Source organism: Anguilla rostrata, chromosome 16 (assembly GCF_018555375.3).
Source record: "Anguilla rostrata isolate EN2019 chromosome 16, ASM1855537v3, whole genome shotgun sequence".
Classification (NCBI taxonomy): domain Eukaryota; kingdom Metazoa; phylum Chordata; class Actinopteri; order Anguilliformes; family Anguillidae; genus Anguilla; species Anguilla rostrata.
In genome coordinates, this window is record NC_057948.1 from 13,745,256 (window position 1) to 13,766,361 (window position 21,106).

A 21,106-nucleotide genomic window follows, 5' to 3' on the forward strand; every position below is an offset into this window, starting at 1 on the left:
GTCAGTTACGTCATCGTCAACTCTCGCTTTATCCAATAGTCAGAACGTTCGGTATTTTTACCCAGCCTTGTCACGCCTTAGCGATTTTAATCATAAAATATCGGATTTGAAAACATCATGATGAAAATGCTATCGAGACAACAAGAAAGTTTTGTAATAAATTGTTTCATAATGACACAACCCGTGTCACATTAACTGAGCCATAATAAACCCTTTTTAAACGGGAAAGTAGACCTAATAAAATTTGCCTATCTCCATGAAGGCACAGGAGCAACTATTGGCACTTTAAACAGACCTATCTTTACACAACTATAGTTATAAAATTGTTACATTACATTTTATTTGTCTGACGCTCTAATCCAAAGCGACAAGGTTATTACCCCACACGGAAATCCAAAAAGAAAGAAAAGATAGCTAAATAATGAGACATGGAGACATGGTGCAATCTCTGAAGAGTAGGTCTTCAGTCTGTGTCAGAAGATGGATGTAGGGTTTCTGTTCTGACCACAGTGGGAAGCTGTTTCCAAGAAGATGATCGTAACAAACTAAAAGGGCTCAATCTTGCCAAATTATGCATCCCCTCCAATGTGGCATTCTTCCTGGTATGTTTTCTAAAAAGATCCCCCCAGTTGAATTCACATTTCATGGTTCAGATCCTAATCAATAATGTTGGCTTTGTTACCAAGTCAGTAGTAGCAGAGACTACTGTAGTTGCTCAAATGAGGTGATCTTTCAAACAAAACAATTTGCTTAATCTCTTCAAACTGAGTAAACAGAGATTTATGGGTGATCTGATTGAGGCTTTTAAATTCATGAAGGGGGAAACAAAGTGAACTACCAGAGATTATTCAGGTTCAGTTCTGTTAGTAGAACGAGAGGACATAAATGCAAATTAGCAAAAGGTAAATTCCACACAGACATTAGGAAGCATTTTTTTCATGCAAAGAGTAGTCTGTGTGGAACAGCTTGCTGAGTCCTGCAGTAGAGGCAGAAACTCTGGGGGTTTTCAAGACCAGGCTTGATACAGTGTTAGATACTATCTCGCCTGTAGGTAATCAGAGCACAAGGTACAATTTAGTTAGGAAAGTGGCAAGCATGTATGGGCTGAATGGCCTGTTCTTGTCATTATGTCATATTATGTTAACAAAATTAATGAAATAATCCACACTGCAGAGAAGATCATTGGCATTACACTCCCCCAGGTCCTGTACCAGGGCACACAAAATAATTATAGATCACAGCCACCCTGCCATAGCACTGTTCTCCTCCTGACTATCATCAGGGCAGAAATACAGGCAAATCCAAGACCATTAGATTCAACAAGAGCTTCTACCCTAAAACCATACGACTCTTGTCCTGAGCAGCACCCTGTCAGCCACCTATGCAACGTCATGATCTTGCTACAGCAGCATTGTATGGACTCCTCTGCAGCGTTATGCACTTAATATGCATGTTTTGTTGGTGTTGTTTCAATGTCTATTTGTGTTGCTGCCTTCAAATGTGTGCCACTGGCTCGGTGTGAGAACCCTTTTAAAGAAATTTCCTGTGCATGTATTTCTATATAAATGGCGACAGCGAACTGAACTGAACTCACTTCAATTGGTGTTGTGGGAGCCTCTGCTGGTGGGATGACCAGCTGTAGCAACTTTAGGTAGCACATTCAATGGTTTGTTAGCAGTTGTGGCGCAGCTGCTGGCCAAATTTGCATCTCCGGCTGGACTGCGTCCCAATTTCTTCTGGCTGCGGTTTGAAGTAGCTAAGCAGAACATTATTATTAAGTCAACAAATATCAAATTAATAATGGTATTCATTACGTAATATGTTAGAGCTAATGAAAGGTCTTCTACAATGTCCATGTCGTGTATGAGGAAAGCGGTCACAATCTGTGATCTCACATGCTGAACAAATTTGTTTTGACTCCCTGACGAAAGTTTGATGAAACGCGTCGGAGTTCGTTTTTAAAGGTTTATTATGACCAGGCCACGACAATAAAGGCATTTTAATTGTTAAAAAGAGAGTGCCTTGGAGTTTTCTTTGATTTTGATGTCTATACGTATCCCATCCATAGAGCACCTCAAACAAACTCAATTTGAGTCCAAGAATCGCTCCTACCCAAACATTTTTTAAAAATTTGATATTTCAGAATTAGGAAAATATATTCTGAGTAGTAGGCTAAGCTACGATGTTTAGCCTACATGTACTACCATTACACATCATCTTAATATTCAGTTGTGGTCTAAGTACGCAAGCATTGAAAACATTGACATGCTTCCATCACGCCGAGAGACGGAGAGAACACGTAGGGCTACAACGGCTGCATTTTATATAATATTTTCCACATCATTCTATTAAAATACGGCAGGTAAATTCGCTAATTCTACAAGGCACGTGGAACAAAACTACAAGGTATGAATCGGAAGCATGTGCTACACGAACAAAATACGATCTTCCTATCCCCCGCTTTCCATCCACAACTACAATAATCAGATGGAAGGATGGAGTTTTTGGCTACTTTTAGTATAGAAGTCTTTAAACTGATTTTAGACAAAACCCACGTTAACCTGAATTCTCGCCCTCATGTAAATCAAATGAGATAAAATTAGTGTTTTCCCATAATAAGATGTTTACAACAACTATTTGACTAAATATAGCACGATTGTATTAATAAAACGTCTGAATGATCATTTCGACCGATTAGGGTGAACTACCGCTTATCGTAGGAGGGAGTTACCCATGCTGGCTGCGTGGACTAGCCTACACACAAAAAACAATTTCGTCCTTGCAGTAGCTACTGGCCGAAGTGGCATTACCAGGGCAAGCAACGCCCTGTCACGGCCTGACGAATTTCGTTGGATGTGGCAATGGAATTTCTGAATGTGTCCGGCAATGTGCTTTCGATTTGTTGCAACCAATGAACTGTATACAGTTCAGTGGTTGCAACACGTCCAATCAGAAGCTAATGCGTGAAGCACCAACTAGAGCCCTGAGAGATATCAGTTCCGGCCTGAATGGTTTTGGGAAATAAATGAACTATGAGCGTTTAACAGGTTTAGCCGTCCCCCCAGAGAAGGTGCACTACGTCCAACACATTAAATGTTGGGTCATTGTTTAGAATAGTTAATCAGTGTGTTAAAATGTGAGAAATGTAGCCTATCCCTTCTACAGTGATTTCAATATGAGTTTTAGGCTTCAATTTAAAGTTGGATTATCTACATAAACTATTCCACTTTTTTGGGAAGTTTTCCGTTGCTAGCATTTATAGTGGAACAATGTAGGCCTCATTTTTTTCAATCTGTAAAGCAAATTCGTCGAAAACGGCACATTTGACTGCAATTGGCTTAGTTGGGTCACGTGAGGATATGCTCCACTCAGAGACGAACGCGTTGCCTGGGTGTGAGTATAGGAATAGGCAAGTTGGAGCTACTGTCTCCTCCCCGGATACCCAGCTTTTTTTCGCTAGGCCACATATCTATATATTTTTCGCCGCCACGGGTACATTTTTTTTCGTTTGATGGTACGGATCCTTGACAGGAGGATGAAGTTTCTTTTCGCCGTTGCGGTCATCGTGGGTTCGGTGATATTTCTTTTATTTCCCAACGGATCTGACGCTGATGAAAAAAAGAAGGGTCCGAAAGTCACAGCCAAGGTAAATAGATAGGCTACCTAAGCAACTGTAGGTAGCAAAGCTGCTACCACAGGCTATATATAAGCAGCTAAACACAATGGATGTTGCTAACTCTACATACGCTTACATCGACTGCATGGAATCATGACTGCAAACTGCTTGTAATTGCGTGCTGGTCTTTTAGGAACCAAATCAGAACACGGTCTATGGCTTAATTATACCATGACTGTAGCCACGCTCCTTGTATTTGTATTAGTAATTAGGCCCTACGTGCATTGCATAGTTGCCTATATACAATCCAGATGGAGAACACTGCGAGAATAAAATCGAATGTATGCGGAACATTCAGGCCGCTTTGCATTATTTAATGCATGTTAATTCTATGGAGAAGATTTGGCGGGATAAACGGAATGATAAAATGTTATCAATATATATATCGTCGCGGTTAAATCACTCCAAAGATCCGGATCATGGTGCATTCCAGTATGATCTGTGACTGATTGCGTTTACCCCTGTTGCAGGTTTATTTTGATGTGAAAATCGGAGACGAGGATGCGGGGAGGATTGTCATCGGAGTGTTTGGGAAAACTGTTCCAAAGACAGTCGAAAATTTTGTCAACCTGGCAACTGGAGAGGTAAGAATATAAACATTTGAACAGGAGATTAAGAACTATAGTTAATTATAACGTGTGTTAATAAAATAAACAAATAACTGATGCACTTTTTGCGTAAATGGCATTTCAAACTGCTGAGCAAACCTCCGGACCCTATGTCCAACAGAAAGGATTCGGCTACAAAGGCAGCAAGTTCCATCGTGTAATCAAGGACTTCATGATTCAAGGAGGGGATTTCACCAGAGGAGATGGCACTGGAGGTAAGTATAAAATTTTCAAGGTTCGTTGTACCATCTTTCCTATGAAGAGGCTGCTTGTTGCATTGAATATCCTTCTCATTGTGTCGTTTAAGGAAAGAGCATCTATGGAGACCGTTTCCCAGATGAGAACTTCAAGCTGAAGCACTATGGCCCCGGTTGGTTGAGCATGGCCAATGCTGGGAAGGACACCAATGGCTCACAGTTCTTCATAACCACCGTTCAGACACCTTGGTTGGATGGTAAACATGTAGTCTTTGGCAAGATCCTGGAAGGCATGGTGAGTCAGCTGCTCAGCAGAGTTAATCTATAAGCTAAGAACAGGTTTGAGTTTTACATTTAAAAAAGATTACACGTGCATGTTTAACAACATAATTTTAGTAGTAGCAAGACTTTCTATGCTCAGACATTTTTCATTATGGGTTCTTTGAAGCATGACACCTATAAAAATTATTAGTATATGGTTTTAATGTACACATTTTTTGGAGTAAACTGATCTCAAAATACATTCCCATTACCTCACTGTGATTCTCATCAATGGAAATGTTTGATGCCGACTGACTGTTCTATAGGATTTGCACCTAATGAATTGACTTTGGCTTGTCATTATTTATAAGTTTTTATTTTTTTATTTTTATTTAGAATTTTTTTGATTATCCTTACATGTGCACTGTTTCTGCCCCCCAATCTACAGGATGTTGTAAGGAAAATTGAAGGCACCAAGACAGATGGCAGGGATAAGCCTCTTAAAGATGTCACCATTCATGACTGTGGTGAAATTAAGGTGGAGAAACCATTTGCAATTCCAAAGGAGTAAATAAGGGGGTATGCAATTTGGGGGACTTGCCAGTTTGGCAAATTCCACATGGGTGTGTCGGGAAGGCTCTTGTCACTAGCGCCATGGCTCTGCAGTGGTTCCTGTGTCCGGGCAGCCCAGGCTAATCGCATCTCTTGCCCCGTTGCTGTGGTGCTGTGGTGCTGGACCACTGAGCGACACTCCTTTGGTCCAATTCTTAAAAGGCATTACCAATGGTTGTGTAACAGTCACCACCTTTTTTTTTTTTCTAAAGAACAAACCTTAAATAAAGGGTCCAAATTTTATACAATTTCTACTCTTGTCCTAATTTTTTCTGAGGAATTTGAGTGTATAGCAGCAGATACTGCATCTTTCAGAACATTTATTACTTCACATTCATACACAAGCATAATTATACGCCGACTAAATTGCGGTAGCACAACTGACCAATGGGAGTAGGGCTGCCACTTGACTGAGAAGCAAATTATCGCATTGCAGAACACAGCTGAGTCCAGCTTTAAGTAAATGTTCATGCCCAAGGTTAATGACAGTAAGATAAATTCTAATACATTAAAATTTTACTATTTTTATTGAAGAATCGTGAATATATGTAACATGAGCTATAGCCAAGAACAGTTGCTTCTGCACATGGCAATATTAATATCAAATGTGAACCACAACAAGTTTGCAACTGATGGAGCAAATAGCTGTTGAGCTTTTGTACCTGCCAATATTTTATTTTATGCACCTCTGGCAAAAATGAATGGACCACATTTTGTATTCCAGGAGGGGATATACAGTATGAAAATACCAGGGGGTTTATTTGAAACCCAGTTACAAGTTATTAAAATAAGAACTAAAAACCTGGTGATGACACTGTAAATGGTCCTTGTCACCCCCAAAGCCATATTCAATATGAGACATAAAAAAAAAAAAAAACACTTTGTACAGGAACCCCAACCATTTTAAATAACCCAAAATGAAGGCACTTAAAACAAATGGGTTGTTGCAAATGTCAAGTGGTCTTCAAAGATACTGCTGCCTCCAAAATGAACAGAGTTCCTCTCAGTCTGTCTCTGGAAGTTTAGGCTGGTCACTTTTGCCTGTGTTCCTGGGGGCTGTGGCAGAAGCACTTCCTTCAGGGCCGTTTGGCTTGGTGCAGTCAGTGAAGCTGACCCGGATGTCCCTCGGGTACAGGCCCTGGAGCACACCATCGACAATGACATCTGGGAGATCTGCAATGAGGAGAGGGGTGCTGTAATGTCCTGAGATTCAACTGGCCAATAGACAGTATGCTGTTTATTAAAAAGTAAATGGGGACTTGGGATATTTGTCATGCGATACAAAACGTGTGTCTATGCCAATTAAGCTCCACTCCCTCCAAAAAAATGCCACGTCATTCCGGTATTTTGCATTCTGAGTATACTTCAAAATGGATTCCAAAACTTTGTCTAGTCTTAATACAGTATGCAACCAAGAACTGATGAGTTCTAAATAGAAAATTAAGTTTAGATATGATCCCCAAGGGACACAATCTGAAAGATGTAAAGAACCAGCAACTTCTAATAATTGAAAACGCATCACCACATATTAACGGAAAGCATACAGTACCAGAATCTGAGTCCAGAAGGTAGGGGTCCTTCGAGAAGCCCACCACACGCTGGTGTAGTAGCTGACTGCTGAGAGAGGCGAGACAAAGAAGGGATGGACAAGAATATGCTGTCTCAGTCTCGCACTTACGAGCACACCAGTGTCAAGAAGGGACCTTTCTTACTCTGTACTCTGAGAAAGAACTGTGTTGACAACCCTGGGAATGCAGTGCAGGAGATGATCCTGGTTCTGTAACACCCCGAGAATACATGTTCCTGCATTGATTTAGGGTGATAATTATGCTATTAAGAGCTGTTATGGAACAACTTCACATCCATACTTTACAGAAAGTTTTGTCAGCTGATTAACTTGTTCAACCAATTCCTGGAATATGACTGATCTTTGGACTATGCCACTTGGACAACCATCCCCTTTGAACATGCTAAATGATTCATTGTGTTGGTTTGATCACTGGAGAAGAACATGCTTACCTGAAGTCCCTAGTCTGGGAGTCGTCAAGTGATCTGGAATTTGAAGAAAACATAATATGAATACTAGCTATTTAATATACAAACATCACCAAACTGAAGTACGTATAATCAATATAAACCAAAGCCTTGAACCTCAAGAGATGGCTGAGCAGTTGTTCTGAATCAAAGCTTGCACTGTAACTTTCACCAGCCCATAATTACAAATTTGCCACAAAGATCACAACTACTTAACTTGAGATTTTTGCCCAAATTTCAACTTCCCAGACTACAAGGCTCATGCTGTATTTATCATTTACAAAACAGCAGTATACACCCATCTTTCAACAACATACAGCTGACAGCTTAAGTGCAGAAAAAAGTACGTACTCAAAACTGCAGATCTTGTTCACTGAATGGAAATGCTTGACCTGCAGAAAATCCAGTATTTCCTGAGGAACCTCTTCATTTAGATACAGAATATCCTAAAAGGCAGAGTAAAAAAGCAGTCATACATCAGTCTGATACTCAGATGTCAGCATGTGCCATGATCATGCAGCTAAGGGAAAGCGGGAGGGGGAGATGCCTAAGAGGTTTCCTATTTCAGCTGGAGGGTGAATAGTTCTGCCCAGGTGTCAGAGCCACACCTGGATGTAATCTTCCAGTTCTTGCCTTCTCTGTTCCAGGGGCTTCTGCCTCAGGTGGGGGCTGCGCTTGCTAGGGAAGTCTGGAGTCTGCAGGATTTTCTTCAGCTGTAGGGTTGGGGTTGGGGGGGGGGGGGGGCATTAGTGCCACAAAGATATTGTTCATGTTAATTCAGATTTCATAATGCATACATTTAAAAAATCAATTTTACTGCAGATTTTGCCGATTTATTTTTCTCTCAATTTGGGACGCCCAATCGTATTAGTTTACTCATCTTATCAACACAATGCCCTCTGTGAATTCAGTAGAGTCTAGATAATCATGCCTTCCCCGAGGAAAAAAACAAAAATGATGCCAACCACTGCTTGTTTTCACCAGTCTGGGCTGTCACTGCATTGGAGGGAAGCACTTCACATACAGCCAGTGCAGGCAGACTGCAGCTTCTGGAAAGACCAGGAGTCTGTGGTGTGCGAGGAGGCGAGGACAGTTCCTCTGACTAAAAACCCTCCTCAGCAAAAAATATCCCCAGACACCATTAGGGCTATTATATTTAATGTTCTGCATTGTCAAGAAAATAAATGGGCTTTATTATTATGAAGATTTGTTGATAGATGTGCCTACTTGTGCAAACATGCTGGTTGAGAACCACTGCTTTACACAGAAAGGCCCCCAGAGCAGAGGCCATAATTAGCTGCCAACTCACCTTTCTGTGGAGGTTCTGGAACTCTGTGTGACGCTTGAGCACAAAGTGTTTTCTTCCATTAAACAATATCTCCACTCTGAAAAGCTGAATAAAAAGAAACATAAAGGAATGTACCAATAGACAAATACAGAGGCAGGGGCCAGGAACATTTGATATGTACATACAGCTTTGCAAACTATTCAAAACAGACAGTGTGTAATTAATGACTTTCATGACTTAAAACAATACATTTTATTAATTAAGTAGAAACAGTTTCCAATATAAATTGAAATGCACAAAGATATTCACCAAAACTTTAATGGGGTGAATTTATTGATTTTATCATTTAAAATGGGAAAAAACAATAAATCATTGACTCCTTGTTCCCTACAATCATCCAAAGCAGGGCATTTAAGAATATTTAGCCATAGCTAGTTTCTAATATCAGTCTCTACATTGAATATAGAGTAATAAAAAGAGGGGAAAACACTGCACATAAATTCAATGCTAAACATTTTGGCAGCAGACCTTTCATTTTTAATGAACACATTTTTTAATGAAATTTCCATACACAAAAAACGCAGTAATAGCAATAGTCCAGTGGCCACAGACAGACAGCAGGTGGCGATAGGGGCCCAATTTATGCTGCACTATGTGCTGAGATCGCCCTCTCCTGGCTGATTTGTGAAACGCTATTGCAGCTTATAGGACCAGTGAAAGTGACCCTACTATTGCCTTGCTTACCAGTTGGCTGGCTAAACAGGATAGACTTGACACACTGCTGGAAGGGCTACTGCCTTAAGAATAGAAGGTACAGGTTTTTGCCTGAGGCTCATTTGTGTCAGAACAGGAGGACTGGTCTCAATTCCTTTTTTCATATACACTATATGAAAGGAGGAAAAGCTGGGGAGAAGAGGAGTCACCCTTCCCCTTATTTGATTTTTTTTGGGGGTATGAGTACATCCTCTGCAAGTGATGCCAATTCTAGAGTCTGCTAGCCTGCCACAAAAGACAAGCTGTTCGAAAAATCCTGAGAGGAGCCAAAAGAGACATGAAACAACTATGTGCAAACAACTTTTACTTTCACACCTACACCTCTCTCCTAGCAGACTGTTCAGAACACAAAATGCAAGTGTGAACAGGGTCAAAGAGAAACTGGAGAAAATTCCGTGTTGCAGTAGCTGGGTGTAATGAGTCAGCAAGCTGTAGTAATCTGACACTGAGAAACAAGTCTGATGTGCTTACTTACCTGAATGAATACACAGGAAGGTGTAGGTGTGGTTACTGTGGGAGAGAAAAGAGCCCTGCCCACGTCTCACCTCTCCCCTACTCTGAATTTATCAGTACCCTGCATTTTTACATAAAGCTAGTATCACCTTTTCCCTTCTTTTTTAGCTTCAAGGCTACATATTATTTTGGAATCCTGGTAGGTAGTCCCGAAATGTGGCATAGCTGAGTCATGCACAGTTGATCCAGTTGCTTTTTCATCATCCCTTATGTTAAATATAGTTGACTGGCTACATTCAAGCTATAATTAGTGCTGTTCCCCTTCCTGTAAACCTCCCCCTACTTGTTTGCACAGACTAAATGCCATCTACTCGAGCACGGAATAGATAATGGCCTGCAGCAACAGATCTCTTAATGCTCTGAGAACAAAGTCAACAAAGACAGTGCACACAACCCATGTGCAGAACAGGAAGAAGTGGATGAGTCTGAATATGGGGAGTGAGGGAGGGGGAGAGGGGGAGAGAGAGAGAGAGAGAGAGAGACAGAGAGAGAGAGAGAGAGAGAGAGAGAGAGAGAGCTTGTGCTTTATCCATGAATCAGGTGCCTCTTCAGTTGGAAAGTCTCCCCTCTAACAAACAGTGATGATGGAACACTGGACAATGGCATGTGACACTTATAACTGGAGTCACCTAAACAGCTTGTCATGAATGGACTCTTCAGAGCATAATTATCTGAAGTGGCCATGCTGTATTCACTTATGGACAATTTAGAAAAGAACAGGCCCGTGAACAGGGACCAGCACACCAGGCTCAGGAGAGAATGAATGCAAGAGCTGTTCACTATGTAACATTTACTCTGTTTTGCCCACATATCTCCACAAGGAAGAACAGTTAAAACCAGGACATGCTTAACTAATTCGCCATAGGGACACATAAATCTGTGGGTAGCAGAAATCTGACTGATCTAGGACTTCTCAGACTTTTAAAAATAAACCTATAGCTAATGTGCAAAACACAAAAAATGTATATATACATTTAAAAAATTTGCTTTCATTGATAAAAAGGGCTTTTTTTTTATTTTTTACAAAGCTCAATAAACATTTGGAAAGTTTCACAGCACACTTCTTTTAAACAATGCTGCCAAAAATATTTTCATTGGACAAGTACATGCATACATAAATTACAAATAGAGTGTACACACCTGGCCTTTTGCCTATTGTTAATTTTCAAGGGATCTTCATCATTGTATAAACTGCTTACTACAGCAACTGTCATTGTGATGTCATCACATAAAATAATGTAACATTATCATAAACAGAAATGTATTAGTATTGCTGTGTTGAGCAGATGACTAATTAAAACACTTTTGGATTGCGGCCCATTTCATGAATGCGATTTCAGTTCTTTCTGAAACTGCTCACATCCTTTTAGTATCTTGTTCCTGTTCTTAAATTCACTTGTTTAGGCCCTACTCAGTTCCGCCTGCTGAAGGACAATTATGAATAGACATGGATGACCACAAAGCTACGGTATTCCTGCTCTTTGGGCTCTGGCTGCTCTCTTCAGTAACCATTACACGTCAGGGACTGCATGAACAGAGTCATGCATGGGGGGATTACGAAAAACAAGCACATTATATAAACACCATACCACAAGTTAATATAAAAAATTAAATATTTAATACACACACCGTACACCATAAACACAGACACGGAGCCCTGGCCTCAACCCCATCCAACACCTGGGATCAATTGTAAAGTCAACTGCAAGCCAGGCCTAATTGCCCAATCAGTGCCCAACCTCACTAATACTATTCGGGTTGAATGGAAGTAAATCCCTGCAGCAATGATCCAACATCAAGTATAAAGATTGGAGGTGGAGGTTGTTATATCAGCAAAAGGAGGACCAACTCCATATTAATCCTCATAATTTTGGCTGAGATGTTGGATCTCAGGCATCCACATACCTTTGGCCATGTAATGTATCTTTCACTGGGTCTCTATCCCAATAACAAGAAACAGGAAACTTTTGTACACCAAAGTGTAGAAAACCTGATCAGGGCAATCAACTGACACACCAGCAACTCTGTAGCTCACCAACGTTCTGCACTGACAGATGCCACAGAAAAGACAGGGGCTTAACACACTGAACACCTCAGACGCACTGGGTAGCAGGGATACTGCAGGTCTGAAAAGCAGTGTTATGTTTCTACTTTCATTCTGGAAATAAGCAGTAAAGACACTGTAGAGGCATTAAAGCCCAACTAAAAACTACTGTCTTCTGCAAATGTCAATATATATATATTTTTTTCCTTAAAAAAAGAAAGAAAAACTAGCGCGGTGGTCCATGTGATGATACAACTTGTGTTTGCCTCCTTGCCCATTAGACAAACAAGTCAAGCTGCAACAGCCATGAAATTTCATTATTTCAGTTGAGGAATCTCAAGAAGTAAAACTAAAAAAAAGCTGTGTGTACATTGGAAACCAGTTACAAACTTACATAACTACACTTTGAGCCACTCAGATTATACACGAATAATCAGAGGTAAATGCAACTGGATTCAAAGTTTAACATGAATCAAACATCACCTCCAAGCTGCTCATTAGAGCCTCATTCACAAAATTAAAGTATCCAGAAGAACTGGTCTTCAGAAAACTAACACCTCTACAGTTCAATCTGTTTAACACCATTGCTGGCAGGGTGAAAATATGTTGTGCTGTTAGCAAATAAAGGTTTATCAGAAACCATACATTTACCTTATTATTACACCTTTATCTTGAGCTGTTAAGCTCAACCAATATTTCAACAACCAATCCACAGCACTAAATGCATCCTGTAAATTAATATTAGAAAGGCTATACATAAGGGAACTGAATTATGTAATACAAAGAGAACAGCACAGGATTTAAACAACTGTTAATCCTAAGGTAGGAAAATGAGGACAGAGTTGAAATTGGACCTTTCTGATTTATAAAACAAAAACACATGCACAACACTGGTAGCAATTTCTTTCAGCGTGTACAGGTATGTAAATAAGGAAAACCACATGGCACATTCTAAATCTAACTGTTTTAATGCATTTCACCCTGCTGTGAACTTGAAATGCATGTCCACTGGTAAACTGACAAATAACTTCAGAAGTTAACCATTAGAATTCAAGCGAAGGGGCTAAGTGTACGGGTCATTTTTCAAATGATCGATTGTACTGGGATCTGTGGAGTCAGTCATGAGAGGAAGGCATTCAGATGCTCTCCCTCTCTCTCTGTCCCCCTTCATGAAGTGCAATTCTTCCCATCACAGAGTACTCTTTGTTAACCATGTGCAGAATTCCTGATCCCCTCAGTGCAATACTGTTGTGCGTACCAGGAAGCAGACTAATGCCACACCACAGGAAGTCAACATGAGTTCCACTCCTGAGCCCTACACCCAACACAGGACCCCATTCAACACTGAGCAGTGTTGCAATGCCCTGGCCAGGGCCAGTGTATGGCCGACTGGCTCTTGGGGAGGACAGGGTGGAACTTGCACAGACTGGCTCTGAAACCACTGGACCTGATGATAAAAAGCAGTATTATCCTGGGATCATCCCACCCTTGAAAAAGGCATTTGAAGTTTGGGTTACAGCATGATAGAAACTTAAACATACTAGAGGATGGCACTTTCCACACTGAAACTGTCAAGATATGCCAGTACCACATGTCAGATATTCATCAAAAGTTAATGATATTTTCCAAGCCCTTCACATCAGGAGATGCAAGCATTTTCATGACTTTTATCTCAGACATGAGATATGCCAGTTTAAATTCTAACCATTCTTAAGCATTTTAGTTGGTCATTGCAACACCATAAGGCCAATCAGCACTATATTTGCTCATTGGCAAAAAATAATTACTCCAGCACCCTCCTGCTGAAAGTCACACAAAGTTTTATGAGGTTACGTGAATCTATTCAGATTTTACAAGTACTTCTTGTGAGAAGCCACACTGCCACACTCCCAAACTTTTGGCAATCGGTGTAAAAAGTAAATCAGTTTTTCCTTGCACCATGACCAACCTTTCCATAGTTTCATGCAATATAAACTATTTTTGCTTTTTTTGTAAACAGTTTCATAACATTTGGAGATATTCTGCCAACACAGAAAGACAAACAGATGGAGAGATGAAGTGGGCTGAAAACATAACCCCATCGACTCTTGACTGTTGGAGGAGGTAATAAACACTGCTGACCAGCCATTCTGGTTTTGTAACAGCCCCTGAGGATAACTGTATGCCAGACATTCCTTGTTGGTTTAGCATAGTTTAACTGGGGGCAGAAATCTACAGAATACATATTTTAAAATGTAGACAAGAGATAGTCTTCCTTGGCCACCCTATTTTTGGATATACAAAGGAGAACTTGATATTACACACTGTGGAAGCAACCAAACTGTAAACAGAACCTCCAACAGTAGCTACTTGTAAAAGTGCAATGAAAACAACTTTTCACATCAGTTTTCAGTTGATTTTTTTCATTTTTAATGTAATTTTAATAGGTAAATTCTGCTTTTATTCATCTATGATCCTATCAGCATTTATCTTCATTTTGGTATTTTATGTATTCTCCCTTTTTATTTTAATTTATTATCTTTTTGTGTTTTCTTGGAACTGTTTTTACATATCTCTATGATTTTGGTGAAGCGCTACAAGTACTTTGAAAGGTGCTATATAAATGAAGTTTGTCATTGCTGTTGTTGTGTATTTTCTTTTTCTTCAAAAATACTTCCTTAAGAGAGCAACATAAAAAAGACTGCTAGCAACACTGAGGGAATATTATTCATGACTGTGTCTGTGCAACAGTCAGAATGATCGTAATATTTCGGATGCCACGGGCATTGTATTCAAGCCTGGATGAAAGCAGAAGCCCAGAGCTCAAAGCCCCTGCTTTCAGCTGTCTCTCGACCCAGTTGTCTGGAATTAGCCAGCAGACAGATGCAGTTCTGTATTTGCCCTCATGTAAGCATTCACACAAGCCACACTGAATATTTTCCCCCTGCATCAAAGTCTTTTTTGGACAGGCCCAGCCGTGAGATTGGATTCACAATCACCAGAGACAACAGAGGCAGTGCATTTAAAAGAGCTTCCACGGGGCCTAGCACCATTATGGTACATTCCTGCAAAACCTGCCATAATGACGGTTTCTTAGGAGTCAAGGCTTACACCAACTTTTATGAAAACTATTGGCCAGCACTGTAAATTATTACGAAAATCAGAAAACAAATTAAAGCACAAGGCTCCATAGAGAGGGACTCTGAACTGAATCAGTGTTTCCGTGAGCACGGCGAAGAACGTGGCCAGACTGAGTCGTGACTGTGGGCAGGCAGTAAGGCTGCAGGTGGCCGGAGGCTGGCTCGCCGCGCTGGCTAACGGAAAGTCCGCGCACACAGAAGCTTTGAAGTACCCTGAAAGTCTGTGCGCCCCGAGCAGTAGAAACTCAGGAGTCTGTGTTCAATAATGCAAATACTGCACATTCTAAATCAGGGTTTCTCAAATGCTTTCATCTCACAGCCTCCTGAAATGACCATGGTCTCGCTGAGGACCACATTATTCAGCACCTACTACAGGCTACAAAATAGTTGTTAGTTACCACACTAGCAAATGGAAGCATGTGTCATATACTGTCTTTATCAGACATGAATTTAGTGCAATAAATAGTAAATGATAATGATTAACAAGGGTGGGTAAATTAGGCTTTTTCTTGAAGGTTAATCCAAAAGCCCAGTGTGTAATTTATGCATAACGGAAATCTAACTAAAATGATTTTTACAAAATAGGACCCATTTATCTCCTTTGTGGACCTCAGTGTGGGAACCCCTGTTTTATATATTATTAACTACATAATGTATTTTCTTGTAGATAAATTTTGAACTTTGAGTATTTAGCTAAATTAATGTCCTGCTTTCACAACAAATTCCAGGGTCAGTGTGGAGCCAGCACAGGACTTACAGGGGCATTGATGCAGAACAGTAAGTTATACATGGGCTGTTGTCTCTGGTTTTTCCAACACATTCCCTTAGCAGGATGGCTTCTATACGGCCTCATGTTAGAAACAGTACATGCAAATTAAATGGAGGAGAAAAGGCGAACGTGTTAAAAGTTAAAAAGGAGGTCAAAAGACTAGGCAGTGGAATATGCTTAATGGAGACTCAGCGGAAGCTACTGCTGCAGTTTTTGTTGCTAGGGGCAGCTACCATACACGCCTACACCTTGCACACAATCCTCTGTGTCAATATTGGTGTGCCATTAAACACACACGGTTATTACTTTAATGGAACAAACTGCTGCTGAAATATCTGAACTGTACTTCTCTATTGAACCAGCAGTTTGCCTTCAGCAAAAGCTTTCAAAGTGTTCTGCCCAAAGTGCTCTCCCACTTCCCACTCCAAATGCATTTTCTACCTAGCTCACATGCTTTATGCACAGACACAATTACCCTTCAGTTCCTTAATTCCATTTTTCTGCAAGGTGTAACCTTTGCTTATGGCAACCAAATAATTGTGTGCATTTATTGGTACGAAGATAAGATGTTTATTCTTTTTTTTTTTGCCTGAAAATTAACCATTTGAACCAACCAACCCCCCCCCCCCCCCTCCCCCTCGAAACTATTCTCCGAGGCAAGGGCGAAGTGACAACCACACTGTTCCAAAACCACATATTTGTAAAATAGTATAGGACATTGCCTTTCATACACGTATGCATTACTCGCTTGGCAAATTAGTACAAACTCCCATAAGTGCAAGCATTGCAAAACGATAAAATTAATTTCACTTTGCAAAGGCAGCAGTAAGACAATCGTGTGTGTGATAGATAATTTTATGCACCGTTGAATATAATCTCGCTGTGCCAGATTAAAGGAAAATTTAAGAACACAGACGGTGCATTGATGATGTAGTTAGAAAATAGTAGAACAGGGTGGGTCACAACATAGATCTTTTACATAGACTAGCTATTGTTTTCAATCGAAGATCACACCACAATTACAGCACTTGCAAACTGTGTGAAGTGATCAAATAAAGCATATGTAACGAGTGCTGGATACAAATAGACACGTGGAACTGCTGTGCACAGTAGGCTACCTGCGTTACACTTACTTTCCGTAACTTTCCCGATTCGTCCACTGCTCTCTCCAAAGACGGGATGGACACTTCAATCATTGTAAGACACTGTGCTGGCATTTTATTCTTTGGAGATCAGTCCTTTGGTGGCCCGGCTTCGCTGGGGATAGGGAATATGAATTTTGGAGCTTCAGTTCAACTTCGTCAAACATCTATCATTTGTCCAATGTTGTGCTGAAAGTCCCCTATCCCTTCCCAGCGTTGTTCCTTACTTTCACAAACCAGTACGAAAAGAAAAAACAATCTCGTACAAAAGCGCTTAACACTGCCCAGGACTTGGAATAAACTGGTGCTTGTAGTTCAACTGGTCAAGTCCTTCACTTCAAAATGCTCCTCCCACCCACCAATTTGTGCAATTATGCGTCAATGACAAACGCTCCTCCTTGCTTACTACGAAGGATACGTTGCCTCACGTTTACTTGAATTACTATAAATATGAAGGCATTATAGCCCATTTTAACCAACCAGCCCGTAGCATTGCGTTTCGAGCACGTCAGATAAAAAGACCATAGCCATTGTTAGGCTATGAGAAGAAGTTAAAAATTCTGGTTAGAAACGGTTCACACTGTGCGATAGCCTTAACCACACAGAAAGAAACCTTAAATGGATGTCGGCCTATATGTTAGTTTTAAAAATGTAACTTTACTATTTCTAAAACAATATTTTTCTGCCAATCAAGCCTAAAAACTAATTTAAAGTTACTAAAACAACTTTAACGGGAACTTCTTGTCGCCAATGTTCGGAATCCAGCATTTATCGTCCAAAAAGCCCCTGTTGATTACTGATTTTTATTATTTAATTTTGACTTTGATTATGCAGCATATCCCAGAAGATGAATGCACAGCGGTCATCGATACTACAGCAACGTTAAGACAGACGTTATTGCAAGAACGTCTGGATAATTCCGCACGTCTGTACCTCCAATATAATTAAATAAATACATGAACATATATTCGCAAAAATAACAATTATAGACATTTTATTATGCTAAAATATCGCTTACGTGCAGTGATGCCAAGTAGCGAGAAATGGTTAACATAATATCGTATCGTATCATATATATCGTAATATCGCATCTTCGTATAATATTTTAAAACTATAGACATAAGCTCCAGTATTGTCGATATAGTAGGCTATTGCTGTTTTTTCAGTGAAAATCACTGTTTCAAGTTTCTGGAAAACTGGTATCGAGAAGGCAGAAAACTATCATCTCGCTTTGAATTCGAAAGCCAGGCAGTGGAATGCGATATTGTATTGACGCAGGGTTCAAACTCGGAGGCTTTAATTATAGAATACATTATTTTTGTGTCACAGGAAACTACGTGTACTTGAAAAGATTGTGGTGGTGTACGATGACACCTGGCTTCTGGTTCGCAAAGATGATCGTCAACCCATGTTTTCATACTGTAGGCTAAAAAAAACTGACAAACTATCCAGGAATGCAAAAAGACAAAGAAAAACTAAAACAGTAACTATAGGGGCATTGTTATGGCTTATTTCTTATCTGTGATTAACCGTAATCGCCATGAGTGTTAGTCATGACCTCATGATGACAGCCACGAGTTGTAGTAATGCTGACCCAACCATTTAAAAAACCCCAAAGCTTCGTTTGGGAACAATGAGCACAAGCTGCAAATAAATGTAAAAGACCGTTAAGTCTGAGAGTAAAAGATAAAGATGAAGGCACACCCCAGCGACGTTCTGACCAGACAAGTTAAGAGGCTACACTCTCCGAAAGAGCTGTGAGACGGACTAGAGAGGCCAGTTAGGACTATAACTCAGAGGTGATAGTAGATTGGAGAGAGATTGGGTGAACATTTAATTTGGTAAATGGGTGGGATTTTATACTAATTTGGGTGGCTGTGGTGCCACGCCTACATTGTAAAAAAGCTTTGAGAATCCTGGGACTAAAGCAACTATATAAATTAAGTTAGATCTTTCATTAATTTTAAGTCCACTGCTCAGCTGCTATGATAGGCCCAAAGGGATAAACTGAGGATAACATGGTGAATTACAATACACTTTATCCTGCAACAGTACAATCATTCAGAGTCAAGATGGCACCATGGGATTTAAAAACAATCCCATATTAATTCCTCCAAAAACTATAGAAACAAGCATTTTAGAATAGGCCACTGTCACAAGACTCACAGTGAGAAATGAGGGAACAGAAAAAACAAGGTGACTAGACACTTCTTGGGTTAGTGTGCCAGTCAGTCATTTTGTTATTTGTTATTGCAAAATGAACACAAGTTTTTCACTTGGCATAAAAAATTAGGTTACTTGTAGCCTCCAACCTCTTTATACTTAAACAGCACCATAACAAGTACATTTTAGCCCAATAATCCATATAGCCTAAAGTCGCAGTGTTAGCAAACTGGCAGGTCATATGGTGAGCCTGGCAGGAAGCTGGCCTCCATTTCTGTGGCTGACGTGGCACGTGTGGGCCAAGTCATCACCCTGCCCATGGCAGCCCTGATAAAGCAGACCCATTTGGCCAGAAGATTCACTGCAACCCCGGTCCTGGACAATCACAGGGACTTTAGGCTTACATTGTTATTCAAGACTATTAAAACTGTTGATTACACAAACTTACCGTATCCGGTCACTTCGGTCTGAACTGGCTGAAGATTTAAGTGAAAACGTGCAGGACCTTATAACTGGTTTAACCCTAGATACCCGTCCTTTACAAAACAAAACAAAAGTCTTGCCCTTACCACTCTTCAGCCATTTGGAGCTTAATCCATTATTAGTGATGGGAAAACGGGACTCCATGAACCATAGAGGAGCCATCATGTGACACCAATAAAATGTCCCTGCTCACCCATATCAAAATGCCATGATTGGGTCAAACTGAAAGCACTTCAAGAGCTCTCCCATTTCAATGATCAGAATGACTCTTCCATCACAAATTACAATTCAATGGTGAGGGCAAACCAGAGGCATAGTGCATTGACTTCACCGCACCTAGAACTAAGTCTTAATTACTGATTCACCTGCTGTATATTTGCAGTATATAATAAACATATACAGGTATCATTTTACATTCAAATGGTTCAAAATTAAGTTCTGAAATCCTATTTTAAGTGAGATAGGGTATGAAATAATCCCTGTTGGTTCCAAATGTATATTGGCTATGGCAACAGACTAAGGATATGAAATAAAATACAGCATGCTTCTGGTTCGTGGTAACAGAGACATCCCTACACCCCACCCCACCCCACACACACACACACACACACTCAAATTCTGACAAATCACGCGTCAGTATTGCGCAACAGCTGGCTCTTCCAAACAACATACCTTCCAGCTGCACCAGCCATGTTAAGACTTGAAGCACTTCTCACCAAAAGCACGGCAGTGCATTTGTTCAGGCTTGTCACGGAGTAGGTACTTCTCCACCAGAGCAAACAACCACAAAACACTGCAAAACTCAGGAGTATGCTTTTTCCACTTCAATTATTTTACACTTGTACAGCAAACATTCTCATTTAGTGGGAAAAAAACTGGTAGCTGATCATTTAGGACAAGCAATCTGCCCCTGGTGGCACATGCACAAACAGAGAAACCCTGCAGCTGGTAATCATATAGCCAACATGAAAGGAAACAATATATTGTTCCTCAATCCATTCTTGCAAGCTGAATTCAGGAAGGCTCCGAATTATGGTTCACTCTTATAACTGCCGTGTTTGGGGGAACTGAGTGACGAAGTTTTAAAACTTAGGGAAGACATAAAAAATGACATTAGTTCATAAAGTTTTAAGTACTTCAGTTTCTAGGCAACATGCATAAATCAAACAATAATTTAGCACTGAATGCATTTTCCATCTTAGAAGCTTGACTCTTAGCAGTAATCAAAATGGCTGAATGGCACCCACCTGCCTGAGCACAATGAGGCTTAGAAGATTTCTCAGGAACCTCACAGACTGTGGGCCCCAGGCTGCTGGACTCCCAAAAATGAGAAAATGAAAGCCCTGAGGATATTAGTCAACACATGATGAAGTTTCTTTAAATCACATGCCAACCAATGACTTGAAGATGAAACAAGCCACAC

At 40.3% G+C, this 21,106-nt stretch overlaps 2 protein-coding genes across 8 annotated transcripts; one reads left to right on the top strand and one right to left on the bottom strand.

The window, feature by feature from the left end:
- Nucleotides 1–3,378: 3,378 nt before the first annotated feature.
- ppib (peptidylprolyl isomerase B (cyclophilin B)) lies at nucleotides 3,379–5,602 on the top strand. Its single transcript, XM_064312564.1, has 5 exons — nucleotides 3,379–3,646; nucleotides 4,147–4,260; nucleotides 4,406–4,499; nucleotides 4,592–4,776; nucleotides 5,191–5,602. Exons 1-5 carry the CDS (start codon nucleotides 3,512–3,514, stop codon nucleotides 5,311–5,313), a joined length of 651 nt encoding a protein of 216 aa, XP_064168634.1. The 5' UTR covers nucleotides 3,379–3,511; the 3' UTR covers nucleotides 5,314–5,602.
- Nucleotides 5,603–6,190: 588 nt separating this feature from the next.
- Nucleotides 6,191–17,419, bottom strand: snx22 (sorting nexin 22). 7 transcript variants are annotated; one of them, XM_064312272.1, is made up of 9 exons: nucleotides 17,265–17,419; nucleotides 17,029–17,152; nucleotides 8,698–8,781; nucleotides 7,997–8,101; nucleotides 7,740–7,834; nucleotides 7,374–7,406; nucleotides 7,067–7,131; nucleotides 6,904–6,971; nucleotides 6,191–6,527 (listed from the first exon to the last, which is right to left on the bottom strand). In XM_064312272.1, the coding sequence occupies exons 2-9, from the start codon at nucleotides 17,110–17,112 to the stop codon at nucleotides 6,282–6,284; spliced, it is 780 nt and encodes a 259-aa protein (XP_064168342.1). In that variant the 5' UTR covers nucleotides 17,113–17,152; nucleotides 17,265–17,419; the 3' UTR covers nucleotides 6,191–6,281. The 7 variants fall into 7 exon arrangements, with proteins under 7 accessions (XP_064168342.1, XP_064168344.1, XP_064168341.1 ...); XM_064312274.1 differs by having other exon boundaries at nucleotides 6,904–6,968; nucleotides 17,029–17,394; XM_064312271.1 differs by having other exon boundaries at nucleotides 17,029–17,394.
- Between the last annotated feature and the right edge of the window lie 3,687 nt (nucleotides 17,420–21,106).

Excerpts from the sequence above, each read along its gene's own strand:
- ppib (XM_064312564.1), top strand. The coding sequence starts at position 3,512 with ATGGTACGGATCCTTGACAGGAGGATGAAGTTTCTTTTCGCCGTTGCG. Across the intron at positions 4,261-4,405 it reads TCAACCTGGCAACTGGAGAG|AAAGGATTCGGCTACAAAGG; the intron begins GTAAGAATATAA and ends TATGTCCAACAG. Across the intron at positions 4,777-5,190 it reads GCAAGATCCTGGAAGGCATG|GATGTTGTAAGGAAAATTGA; the intron begins GTGAGTCAGCTG and ends CCCAATCTACAG.
- snx22 (XM_064312272.1), bottom strand. The coding sequence starts at position 17,112 with ATGCCAGCACAGTGTCTTACAATGATTGAAGTGTCCATCCCGTCTTTG. Across the intron at positions 8,102-8,697 it reads TCCAGAACCTCCACAGAAAG|CTGAAGAAAATCCTGCAGAC; the intron begins GTGAGTTGGCAG and ends CCAACCCTACAG. Across the intron at positions 7,835-7,996 it reads AACTGGAAGATTACATCCAG|GATATTCTGTATCTAAATGA; the intron begins GTGTGGCTCTGA and ends TCTGCCTTTTAG.